This window comes from Biomphalaria glabrata, chromosome 8 (genome assembly GCF_947242115.1).
Source record: "Biomphalaria glabrata chromosome 8, xgBioGlab47.1, whole genome shotgun sequence".
In the NCBI taxonomy this organism is placed as follows: Eukaryota; Metazoa; Mollusca; class Gastropoda; family Planorbidae; genus Biomphalaria; species Biomphalaria glabrata.
In genome coordinates, this window is record NC_074718.1 from 29,554,489 (window position 1) to 29,568,227 (window position 13,739).

Consider the following 13,739-nt stretch of genomic DNA (forward strand, 5'->3'; position numbering starts at 1 on the left):
TATTTGTCGACAACATTGAGTTTCAGGATATGCTTCTCGTAATTTTTTGTCCTGATTACTCTGTCCTGTATTGCTGTAACAAAGCCTTCTGTTTCAGGGTAGAGATGACCGGCTTTGAGCCTTGTTAAGGAAGCAGCCTTGTCGATGTTGTCCCCCTCTAATAAAGCCGGGAATTTTCCGTGGAGTTTTTTTTTCTTTCCATTGGTGAATCTCATGCCCTACGTCGTCCAAACCGACATTGACATCAGCATTGTGTAGGTTCAGAGGGGTTGCTTTGAAGTCATACCTGCGTAGGAAGGAAACTAGTTCATTGCTGGAGGCGAGGCGAGCAGTTTTGATCGTATTTTTAAAACTTGCATCCTACACAAGTTGAAGATGTTCTGCAATCCACGACCTCCATCCTTCCTAGGCAGGTATAACCTTATGGAGGACTTGGGGTGTAGGCATCGAAATTTGGTTAGTAATTTTCTAGTGAGTCTGTCAATGTCATGTAGGTCGGTGTCAGTCCATTTGATTATTATTATATTTATTATTGTTTAGATTTCTAAGGTTAAATGGAATATTTTTTAAACATATCTCTACACTATACAGCAGCGGTTTTCAACCTTTTTAGCTCGGCTATTCCTTTTTACTATTTCCCACAATGAGACGACCCCCAGACGTAAAATTATTTTCTTTCATAAGTCTAAGCATCATAAAAATATCTAATTTTATTTTGTCAAACATATTTCTCCTTATAGTTAAATTTCTAATAAATGAATTTTTACCATTATAACTTGCATTAGATATTTACTATATTTTATGTTGCATGCTAATGAGACAATTTGAAAAGCATGACGGAACATAGAAGATTGACACTACTACAGTCAACTACATCGTTACAAAACAGTTTGTGCAAAAGGTTGAGCTTGTTTCTGTTTCACCAGATCAGAAAATCTCATGGCAGGCAAAAATCAAAACGAATGCCATCTTTTGCATCAAGTCTACTTCTGTAATTACTTGATAATTAACAGGCAGGAAATCCATGTTTCACAATATATGTTAATGGAAATGGAATAAGTATACGACTTGATAATTAATTATGTAAATGACAATAAAATCATTTTCACTATATCGCTATGAATGAGTTCAATAACTTCTGTGATGTTCAACTGTGAATAGTGCGAACGGCAAGATGGTTAGATTAGGAAAGAATGATGAAATTTCGTCCACATGAATGGACAAATGTTCTTTCAAAGAAGTTGTCATTTTATTTGTTTGTCAGGTTCAATAACATCTTCTCATATAGAGTAGATAAGATTGAAAACATGTAAATGTTATTTTCCACCATCTAAAAATGTATAACACTTGCTAATAAAATTTATCAAGGAAAGTACGTCCTCTACCCTCGTCAGATAGTATTTCTACTTACTATCAATACCCACTGATTACCGACACACACAAACAAAAAAAGACGTCAAATATTGAGCAAATCTTGGAGAATAAAATCTAATGGAATGAACTAATTAAAATGGTTTGTCTAGACTTTAGAAGGTAAATATTATGCTAATATGTTAAGGCAATATATTTATGTTTATGGTTAAGGCAGAATATAGTGTGCTGCTTTCCAGATCACTTGATGTAGATCTAACAGTAGAGAATACATGGTGGCAAAAAAAAGGCATTGTGTAATTTACGACATGCATTTATGTAGTCATGCTACTTTTTACGACATCTACGGCCTCTACTCTTCAAGTTTATCTACAACTGGCTGCTATAATGCAATTCTAAAATTAGAACCTTGAACTTCTGAACGTGATCAGAAATAGTCGTAATACGACTGAACGTGTAGTTAGTTTTGTATTGTATAACTTTACCATCAGAGTATGAATTGAATTAATTTTTTAATGCATTAATTACTCATTTACAATGAAATTCTATCTATTTGGGATCATGTACACCACTGTTTAATTTAACAATGGTTTATACGTAAGTGCATAAATATATGCATACATTTTTAATGGAATCGTTTTTAAAGAGACATTTATTTAAAGCGAAGGCGTTGGTCTTATCTATTTTTTTTATGATGCTTTCAGGTTTACCCATTGAAACATGACATGAGACAAGCACAATGCAAGCGATAGTTTGTTTCTTTAAGTGCGCCGCTATAAAACATAAGCAGAAATAGTTGAGACTTTATGGGTTACATTATCATCTTAGATCTATCGGGATTGCAAAACTACCAAAAAGTGAAAGGTACACGATGACGCCAGTATAAGGAGACGTCATTCTTAATCTCGGAATTCAAATATTCTCTATTGATATACACATACCCCACCGTCGGTCTTATCTACTCAGTCTCTAGCAGACTTAGAGAGTTAATAATGGAGATTTACTTAAGAAGGTTTTAGTCGGTCCCCTAAAGCAGTGGTAATCAGCTTGCGAGTCTGGAACCACGATCATATAATACGCTAATTTCTTATCACTCTATAGCTGGCCCAACGCGCTGATAATATCTGTGTGTAATGATACTGTGGTATCAAGTCATATAGTACGTAATAGTGGATAGTGGTTAATAACAGTTCATAAACAAATGTAAATACCAGTTGATACTTCAAACATGACAGAAAGGATTCAATCTAGAAAGAAAGTGTCTTGGCGAATCGAACAGTATTGAAAGTCTATTCTACACACTGTTTGTTTGTTTGTTTGTTTGTTTGTTTGTTGCTGTTGTTGTTTTTTCTACCCATCAGCTCAGTGGATGTCTATATAAAACAAAATGAATTAATTACAACTAATTGATGACATAAAAATAAAATGTTTGATTGATTCATGTTTTGTAATCAACAATGAATAACTGTACAAAGTTTCAACTTGATCCGAGAATCGGAATTAGGAGAAATAACGTGTATAAGATAAGAGCCAGATAGACAGGGTTTATATAAGCTTTGTAATAATCTCCAAAAGACAATTGCTATTCAATATGAAATGATGAATGAAACTAAAGAAAGCCAGTTGATTATTGAACTATGTTCAGTATTCAAACAAACGATCAGACTATCATCAGACACAAACATACACTTTGACCTTTGCCTTCAAAACATAATCATAACGCTTTAATCTTTGCTGACAGCACTTGAGTAGTCAGTAAAAGCAATCTTTACGCTCTGATCTATGAAATGTTTTGTCCGCTATCGTCCAACCACTTTTGAGGACTAGTTGAGGGTGGCAGGATCTGGGAGAATGTTTGCTAAATGTCTTTTCGAGAGCTAATTTTTTTTTTTTAATTTGAGTCTTAATTTGAACTTGGGGTTTTGAGAATTTATGATGGAAGGCCTGCGCGTTACCCACTGAGCTGTAACAGTATTAACAAAAATAGAAGGTTTTATACCCTTAACCCGGGCATGCTACCCTGCCTCATAGTGGCGCCCGGGTGGAAACGATCGTAAGAGGAAACGATTAGGCTAAAGGGTAGCAAAACAAGACTCCCGTGGGGTGCGAGAGCATCCTCATTGCACTGTGCGGAGTTGTAAAAAGCTCCCACAACCTTGTCACAATCCAGGCGCTGTTCCTCAAGGGGCCGTTACATAAATGGCGTGTCCCGCACAGTTAGCCTGGTATAGAAAAGGAAAGTGGCGGGGGTCTTAGTGTACGCGGTCTCTTGCCGCAAGTCTGACCCACCCGTCAGACAGGTCGGTGAGAGGGAGCTCTTGTTCACTTTTGCTGGCCTAGATTTACAAGAGCCGAGGGCTCAACTCTACCTGAAGAATACCCTTAAAAAGTCTATAGTTTTATATTTTTAGTTAATGACCTCTAAACAAGGTTTGCCTTCCTTTAGCTTAGTACTTTTCTATATAAAAGAAAATTAATTTCTTCTTCTTATTCGTTCTCATTGTTATGTTGGAGTGTTCAGATGACTAGACCAATACATGAGATGAACTGCGCAGTGGTTTCCAAATCAGGGAGCTCTCCATATAGTTTTCTTTCTATTGGGGTGTTTTGGGGCCAGTGTCTTAAACGGGCATCTTGGTAAAGAGAGCAGTTTTGGAGGACGTGGTCGGCATTCTCTGATGATACTCCACATAGGCAGATTTCACTGGTTCCAATTTTGAGCTTCCGGTACATGTGTTGTCGCATTATGTTGTGTCCGGTCCTTAGTCGAAAGATTAGACGTTGGTGTTGTCGGGATAGCTTATAGTAAGCGTCATCCGTCTTGTGATTTGGATGAGAGCTCTTCCATTTCTCATTTATTTTATTTTCAATTAATTTCTTCAATCTTCTGGATAGAGTGCAGAGTTTATTTGTGAGTTAGTTCTCCCACTCTCATTTCCTTCTAATTGTATATGAGCTGGTATCCATTGAATAACAGTTAGTTTAATTAATTAGGACTAATTGGAGAACTATATAATTTTCTTTTGAGTGATTAATGTTTAGTAATAAATAGTTTTAACTTGATCCGAGGATTGGAATTAAGAGAAATAACGTGTACAAATTATCATTCAGATAGACAGAGTGTGGGATAAACTTTGCAATAATCTACAAAAATTGAGATTCAATATTAAGTGACGAATGAAACTAAAGAAAGTCAGTGAACTATTGACATATATTCAGTATTAAGTAGCATTCAAACATAAATGTACACTATGATTTTTTCCGACATAGAGAGTTTTGTTTCGTGGTCAGCACTGGAGTAGCCCATAAAACGCAATCATTACGCTTTGATCTTTGCCGACAAAACCTTTTTCTTTTGTGGTCAGCACCTGAGTAGCCGATAAAACGCAATCATTACGCTTTGATCTTTGCCGACAAAACATTTTTCTTTTGTGGTCAGCACTTGAGTAGCCGATAAAACGCAATCATTACGCTTTGATCTTTGCCGACAAAAACATTTTTCATTTGTGGTCAGCACTTGAGTAGCCGATAAAATGTGATCGATACGCTTTGATCTTTGCCGACAAAAACATTTTTCATTTGTGGTCAGCCTTGAGTAGCCAATAAAATGTGATCAATACGCTTTGATCTTTGCCGACAAAAACATTTTTCATTTGTGGTCAGCACTTGAGTAGTAAAAAAACGCGATTATTACGTTTTGGTCTTTGCCTACAAAAACATTTTTCTCTAGTGGTCAGCACTTGAGTAGCTTTTTAAAACGTAATCACACCATTATGATCTAGCCAGTCGAGTCACGTGTATCAAGCTAGCAGTAGATTCTTTAAATATTATTTAATTTTTTTTTAATTGTATGTAATTTTACAGTATGTATTTATGAAACTTTTAAACCCTAAAATATGGAATATAAATTACAAAATAATCGAGAAGTATTTGACCTCTTCTACTTGCTGAATAATTTGTTCTTGTAACGTGAACACTGAATGCTACTGCCGGCGAATGTACACTAATTGGGTATTTAGTGAGAACATGTGCGTGCTCGATCTTGAACTAAATAAACTTCAACAATAATCTAAATTTAGAGTGTAGAGGTATTGAGATGTTTTACTATAGCAGAACACTCCAATATACAAATGTGTGTATAATGTGTAGCTTAAACTGCACAGTTCAGGAGAATAGAAACTTAATACAGCCTGGGGTTCGATGCACTCTCAGAACTGCCCCGTGCGTCCCGCGCCACACGCACAGTGGATACATATTGCAATGTTGGAACTACCAAAGCATTTTAGTTATATATTCTGTTTTTATTTGTACCTCGGTATTTTTATAAATAAGGAACCTATAATGCCTTGTTTGATTTTATAATAATTTAGTCATCATGTGTATTCCCTATTTTTTCATTCAGTATAACACATAGATATTTCAATTTTTGGTCTGTGGGATTAGTTTACCAGGGTAACATATGTGGCTTTAATAATGTTTTTTTGTTACTTTTGATAATCGGCAGTTTTCGAGCGAAAGAAGTGCTTAATTTCTATTCTCACTTTTGTAATTATTTTTATTATGTTTGTAAAATTTCAATTTCATTTATTGTTTTTACTGTTCAATATATTATGCAAACATCTATATTTTATGTAACTTTCGTTCCTGAACTAATGGAATTTTATAAGTTATTATGTAATTTAAACATGTGCACATTTATACTTTGTTAACATAATTGTATTTTTCAAACCGTCACATCTATTGTAATGTATATATATATGTATATATATATATGTGTGTGTGTGTGCGTGTATATATATATGTGTGTATATATATATATATATATATATATATATATATATATATATATATATATATATATATATATATATATATATATATATATATGTATGTGTGTATATATATATGTGTGTGTGTGTGTAAAATAAACTTTTTTTCTTTTGTACTTTTCAAAATTTAATAGTATATATATATATAATATTTAACTCTTTTAGTCTGATAATCAATCAATGAGAGGAATTTATAAATTAACACAATACAATACAAATAAATCCAAAGATCAAAGAAAAAAAGCTGTATTAAACAATGAACTGTGATTTATTTGGCAAAACATATTCCTATTACATTTTCAAATGTTTACATCCATACCATGACAATATATTGACAAAACCGACAATGATTATCTAAACAGAAGTGTCATGCATTTAAAACAAATGTCACAAAACTGTTGTTAGACTACGGTACATTGATAGAAACATTGAAATGATTGCTGTTAGTCTTTTCATATAAAATAATAAAAAGTTTATAACTAAAGAACAAAATGTGAGTCAATGTACAATGTCCTGTTGTCTGAGGCTATGTACATTAAAGAATTGAAGAATGTACATCCAGTCTTCACTGGGACCTCACGATTCGGAAACCACACTCAGCCACCAAACTCCCTAAGTGAATGTTAATTTTCATAGTTCAGATACATTTATCCGTTTCTCTGTCTAGTCTAGTTTGTTTTCACTTCGTAATTCATCTTGCATTCTGTTAATTAGATGGAAAAAAAAACGATAATGACAACAATTAAAAACACATAATAATGTACACTTTTTAACCACAAAAATGCTCAGCTATTTAATTATTTTTAATTTAATTGTTCGCAAAATACAAAACTTAAATGCTTGCACACACTAAAAGACACTAAATCTGTTTGTCTTCATAAAACAAAATATATAACTCACCTTTGATGATGGTTCCACAAGTATGTCCTATGAGTGAACAGCTTTAACCTATCCGAAAACCAGCTCTTTTTTATTTATAGGCCTACATATGCCACTGTCTGACTTCTCCTCTAAAGGAAAAAACAAACACAAATGACACCAAAGAGAAAACAAAATATTTAAAATGTTTCAATCCTATTTGTAATTATCATATTGATATAAGTAAAGTATTATTAAATCAAATTCCATTCGTTCAGTAGACTTATTTTGGTTATTTCTGTAAGCAGGAACAAACTCATGAATTTCGAAAATTGAAGTTTTAAGTCAAACATCTTGATTACAAATGTTTAATAACGATTCTTCTTAATGTATAACCGAGGTAAGGATATTACTTAAAAATTATTAAAACATCTTATGCCTGTTTTTAAGATGTTGAATGATAAATGAAAAAAAAAATCATGAGATATAGAATTGGGAAATCTAAATTCTACATTCACTACATAATATATATCTGTGCACTGGTCAGTTATTTATTTATAAAATGTTCATATACTACAGTAACATGTAATTATATTCTAAATGAGATTACAAAAGCTACTTATCTTGAATGGTCAGCTTTGGTCAAGTGGTCAATGATAGTGGGACAAAATCTGATTTCTCTAAGTTTGGCCAACAAGTGGTTTATGTGAAGTCTTTTGTTTGCTAATGGGTCAAGCATCTTTGTCAGGGCCCATCTAGAAATACAAGAAATAAATTATACTAGTCAGTCATACTTTTAAAAAATTATGTATTTAAAACTTATGGATTTTATTTATGTGCAATATTGGCTTAATCTGATTTGAACAAGAGAAAATATCGGTCATGTATATTATATGACAATAGGATTGACAAAGATAAACAAAATTTGTAGGTTATTATATCAGTATAAATCTAATGAATATATTATGAAATGTAAAATAGCATGTTATCATGCCTGCATAGACACATTTATCAAAATACTTACACAAAAACAGATTTTTATAGTAAGAGATTTTTTTTCATATTTTCACAAATAAGCGCATCTCATTATTATTTAAATACATTTTGTCCAATGAATTTAGTTGCAATTCTATTCTAAATATTAGATCGTTTGTCTAGAGTGCAAGAATGCCAGGCGCCTAGTAGAAATATCTATCCCCCAATACCACATAGTGTATATATTTGTATAAGAACAGTCATCATGAAGCAATTCTAAACTAACATATAGCGTAAAGAAAGTTACTTCACTGGAGACAAAATGTATATGATAATTTATCTAGAATTACTTGCCGCCGTTGTGATTGCCCCACTAACCCTCCCCACTTTATGCTATTGCATCAGATAGGATATAAAAAATATAGTGAGATAGTAACAAAGAAAAAAAAGCATGTGTCTTACCTGTAAGGTTGTGGAATATCTGGACTCTTATTTATCTCAAACAGATAATCAAATGTCAGGGTAGATTTTGGTTCCTTTTGGAATAATATGCACCAAAAAGTGGCTCCAAGAGAATAGACATCCAGTTTAAATGGGTCCACGTTTCCCAAAGTGAGAAGTTCGGGTGCCATGAAGGCTGGAGTGCCTCCCACTTTGTCCGAGCTGATGACCTCTGTCCCGTGAGGAACAGAAAATGCCAAACCAAAGTCTCCAAGGATGACATTCTGTTGGTCGTCCACTAAAATGTTACTTGGTTTAATGTCCGCGTGGACAATCCGCTTGTGGTCAAGAAAACTCAAAACACACGTCAGCTGTGCAAAGTACACTGCCAGATGTGATGGGGTCAGTTCATGAAGTAATGAAGACAAACTGCCCTTCTGATAGAAGGGCATGCAGATAGCCAAGTACATTGGACATCTGACAGCTACGATGGCTTTCATTATGTTTGGATGATCGACAGATTGCATCATTTTGACCTCGCGTACAAACAGTTTCTTACTTTTAATTGCATCTTCTTCATTGCAAGAAGAAAACATTTTCACAGCTCTTTTAATATTTGGATTATCAAGATGTGTGGCCAACACAACATTCCCAGACAGACCTGACCCAATGGTAGGACCAGATTTAAATTTGAACGTTTGGAAAAAATCATCCTTAATGTCAAGAATTTGAACAACTCCTGACATGATAATAAGAAATATAAATGTATCACTTACTATCAAAATCACTTTGTACAGAAGTAAAATAGATCACAACTAATAGTCACACACAATCAACTTTTGGTCTTGGAATAAATAATAAAATATAACCAGAATAAATGTTAAGTATCCTTTTTAGAAATATAACAAACTACAGCTACAACACAACTAGCTTGGCCACCAAACGTCCACAAGCTAAGACTTTACAGACTGAGACTTACACTGTCAAAAAGAAGGGTTTATATAGTACCTACGACGTGTCGGCGTGACCCGATACTTCAAATGCATTTACTAATCTCTTTGAACGCCTTAGCGGCTACTCCATTGTTAAAGAAATCAAAGGAAGCCGACTGACCAATGAGCGCGTCGGACATCGCGATAGAACCACTGAGGCGTGACACTTTGATTCTTACCGACAAAGAAATCACCGCGGTGTGGACATTACCTACGTGGACAAAGATTTCTTTTCTTTGATTTCTGCCGTGTAAGAATTGGCTCAAGTGTGACGAACACTACGAGTGCATCTATATTTTACAGTGCATATATATATATATATATATATATATATATATATATATATATATATAAGGTATTTTTCTATTTTTTAAGAATAAATTTACGAGAACAATATGAAATATGTAAAATATATACAATACTTTTTTTTTGTAAAATATCGAAGCTAATATTTTAAAGAATTGCATCAATATTTTGAATCAATCATGTTTTAAATTTTTTTTATAGATCTAGACTTACTTTAACAGATTTGTGCAATTGGAAATATTTTGATTAGATTTTTTAACTCGACTCTCGTGCGTGTGAAATGCTTTATCTTATCTTATCTTATCTTATCTTATCTTACTTAAAAAAAGAAGATGATTACGTCCTACGCGTCATGCATTTAGTCATGCATATTAACCAATGACTTAAATTCTGCCAAGTCACTGGTTTTCCTGGCTAGCTCAGGCAACCCATTCCATGCTCTAATAGCACTAGGGAAGAAGGAGCATTTGTACAAACTTGTCATAGGATCCAATCCCTTTTAAGGACTAGTTGTTTGTAAAATGTTTTACATGTTTCGGATGTTCCTTCAGAGTTGAAGATAATTACTTCCTAGTCCAAACCTCCAGCAGGACGACGGGGGATGGGAGCGGGCAGGGTTTGAACCAGGGACCATCGATAAATCTGAACGACAGTCCAGCTTGCAAACCGCACGACCAGGCAGTTGGGGGAGGGATGATCTGGGAGAATTTTTCCTAAATGTCTTATCTTATCTTATAAAATAAAGACGTTACTTAAAAAAAAGAAGATGATTACGTCGTACGCGTCATGCATCTAGTCATGCATGTTAACCAATGACTTAAATTATGCCAAGTCATTGGTTGTCCTGAATGGTTCATGCAAAACAATTGAGCTTTAAAAAAAAAAGGATTTACAAAAATAGAAAGGTTTTTAATTTATAAAAATCTTATTTTTTAACGTTTTTAGTCAATGAACTAATTCTCTAAGCAAGACTAACTTCCCTTAGCTTAGATTATTTCTATAAAAAAATAAATGTATTAATTAAGATTAATTGGTGAACTAAATAATGAATTTTTGAGGGATTAATGTTTGTAATCGATAATAAAAAATTGTACAATGTTTTAACTTCATCCGAAGATTCCACCCAAATAGACAGAGTTGTTATAAGCTTTGCAATAATCTACAAAAGAAAATTGCGATTCAATATTAAATGACGAATGAAACTAAAGAATATCAGTGAACTATTGACATATATTCAGTGTTAAATAGCTATCAAACACAAAAGATATCTGTTTCGTTGTCAGCACTCTAATCATTACGCTTTGTTGTTTTCCGACAGAAAGATTCATCCCCTGTGGTCAGCACTGGAGTAGCCGATAAAACGAGGTCATTACGCTTTGATCTTTGCCGACAAAAAACATCTTTTCTATGTGGTCAGCACTTGAGTAGCCGATAAAACGCGATCATTACGCTTTGGTCTTTGCTGACAAAAGACATTTTTTCTATGTGGTCAGCACCTGAGTAGCCGATAAAACTCTAAATAATATACTATTTATAGCTGATTAAATGTAGACTTAGAAGATGATGCGCTAAATATTTCTCACTAATTTGTTAAACTCTTAAATCAAAAATGCCTTACATTGGGAAATTCCCGAACGCAATAATCCTTTCAAGAACGTGATAGTCCTTTCCAAACCGACGTTGTATAGCTCCATGGTTGTATCATGGTTTGGATCTAGATCTTTTGTCAATTTTAAATTCATTTCTTCTTTTACTTTGAAAAAAATTCTGTGTTTTTCCCATCTGGCCAACGAGCTTGTAAAACTTTTCTCAGCAATATACATCTACTGTTAAAATATCTATGAAAATTGTTCGAGTTGTTTTAAGATCTGTGTCCAGGTTGAAGGTCCCTTCACCCTCCATATCTTTATGACTTGAATAAAGGTAGGAACATGTACGTGTTCGGTCTGGAACTAAATAAACTTTGACAATTATCTAGATTTAGAGATTATTATATATTTTCATCTATGGCGAAACAAAATATATAAATAGTTTTTTTTATTTTTAGTGAATCCGGTGTGCCGGATAAATAATTTTTTTTTTGTGGTAAATAAAATAGTTCACCGGTGGTTTATAAGTCAGATAAAGAAAGGAAATAAATACTAAGCTGACAATATCTGTTAAGTAAAAATATCTTTATAGGCCTATCTATATTTTACCGAGATCCATTTTTTTTAAATTACCCTCTTACACGCAAATGCCCTTTTAAAATACCAGTGCATTGAACAATGAGTAGGCCTATCAAACGTCACGTACCTCAGAAGATAACAGGACGTGCAAAAGTGAGATATCTATAAATTTGATTCAAACTGTTTTCAGCTTACATAATTTAAAGAAAAATATCGGAGATTAATAAAGTATCAAACTGGATAAAGTTGTAGTCTCTACATTTGTGTAGTTTCTACTGCAAAGTTCAAGGGAACAGGAATTTATTTGCAGAGCGGAGAAACTTCGATGACCCCTCACAAATAAATGCCCGGGGTTCCAGCACCATCCAAACTATGTATGCATTTTAAAACACTGACTTTACCAAGATTTAATATATTTAGTTTGATATTCTTGCTTGGTTTGTAAAAAAAAATTCTTTTAAGAAGCCCTAATACTTGGTTTCATTGTTTAAAACATGCCCGTCAATAGGGAAATTACTTCATGATCTAGATATTTTTAGTTTTTTAGTCTGTGGAACTGGTTTACCATGAATAAGATAAATAGTTTTTATTTTATTTTTTGTACCTCTTAATAATCGGCTTTTTTTTTTAGGTAAAAAGACATGCTCCAATTTTATTTTTAAAACAAGCCCGTCAAAATGGGAATTACTTGATTATTTTCCATCTAGATATTTTGAGTTTTTATTCTCTGGTGTAGTTGTTGTTTTTTTGTTACTCTTAATAATTGGTATTCTTCTAGGTGGAAAGACATGCTCCAATTTGATTCTTATTTTTAAATCATACAATCAATGAGAGAATGATTTTACAAAATCACTAAGCACTAAACACTAAGCCTTACAATAAAACCAAAGATAAAAAAATAAAAGCTGTATTAGACAATGAACTGTGGTTTATTTGGCAAAAACACATCTTTTAACATTATACAATTATATACATCCTCCCATAAAAAAAACATAACATATTATTAAATTATGATAAAGTCAACAATGATTATTTTGAAAGATGTGTCATACAATTAAAATCATTGCCACAAAGATGTTATTAAACTACGACACACTACAAGTAACATTCAGATGGTTGCTGTTAGTCTTTTTAGAGTGACGAAAAGTTTATAACTAAGAAACAGCAGTAGGCCTACATTGAAGAATGTTGAGTGGTCTCCAGACTACAATGAAGATTGTTGTGTTGTCTAAAACTATGTACATCCACATTGAAGAAAGTCAGTATATTTATTTTAAAAAAATAAATCTATCTTTCGGGATGGAAATGTTTCTATCTAGATGCTAGACTCATGAAGGAATGTAATGTAACAATGGAACCTTCATGCCTCAATCAAATGTATACATTTTCCTTTTCGATAAAAAGTTAGAAATAGCTTTGTAAATGCCCATAGTATCATCGGTTGTTGCAAATGTTCATATAAGTGAATGTTTAAAAGTACACCTTTCAGATGATGTAAAGGCTAAAACAACGACCAACATCTTTACTTTCCCCAACTAATGTCAGGTACCCATAAAGAGTTGGTTGCACACAGAGGCGTCTTAAGAATCCCTAAATTCAAAATTCGAGTCTCGATGTGGAAGCCAAGCAATTTTTTACTCAGCCTCCTAAGTGAATGTTTCAAATATGGATATATAAGTTTCTCTGTGTCTTTGGAGCAAGGGAAACTTAGGCTACTCTGTTTTCACTTCTTTTTCTCCTTGCTTTTAGTCTCTGAAATAGAAAAAAATGCCAATGAAAAAAAATAAGAACACTTAGAT

At 33.2% G+C, this 13,739-nt stretch overlaps 1 protein-coding gene across 1 annotated transcript; it reads right to left on the reverse strand.

Annotated features, from left to right (window-relative positions):
• Positions 1 to 6,447: 6,447 nt before the first annotated feature.
• LOC106051356 (uncharacterized) lies at positions 6,448 to 9,427 on the reverse strand. Its single transcript, XM_056039299.1, has 3 exons — positions 8,496 to 9,427; positions 7,101 to 7,813; positions 6,448 to 6,903 (listed from the first exon to the last, which is right to left on the reverse strand). The coding sequence occupies exons 1-2, from the start codon at positions 9,218 to 9,220 to the stop codon at positions 7,678 to 7,680; spliced, it is 861 nt and encodes a 286-aa protein (XP_055895274.1). The 5' UTR covers positions 9,221 to 9,427; the 3' UTR covers positions 6,448 to 6,903; positions 7,101 to 7,677.
• Positions 9,428 to 13,739: the final 4,312 nt, after the last annotated feature.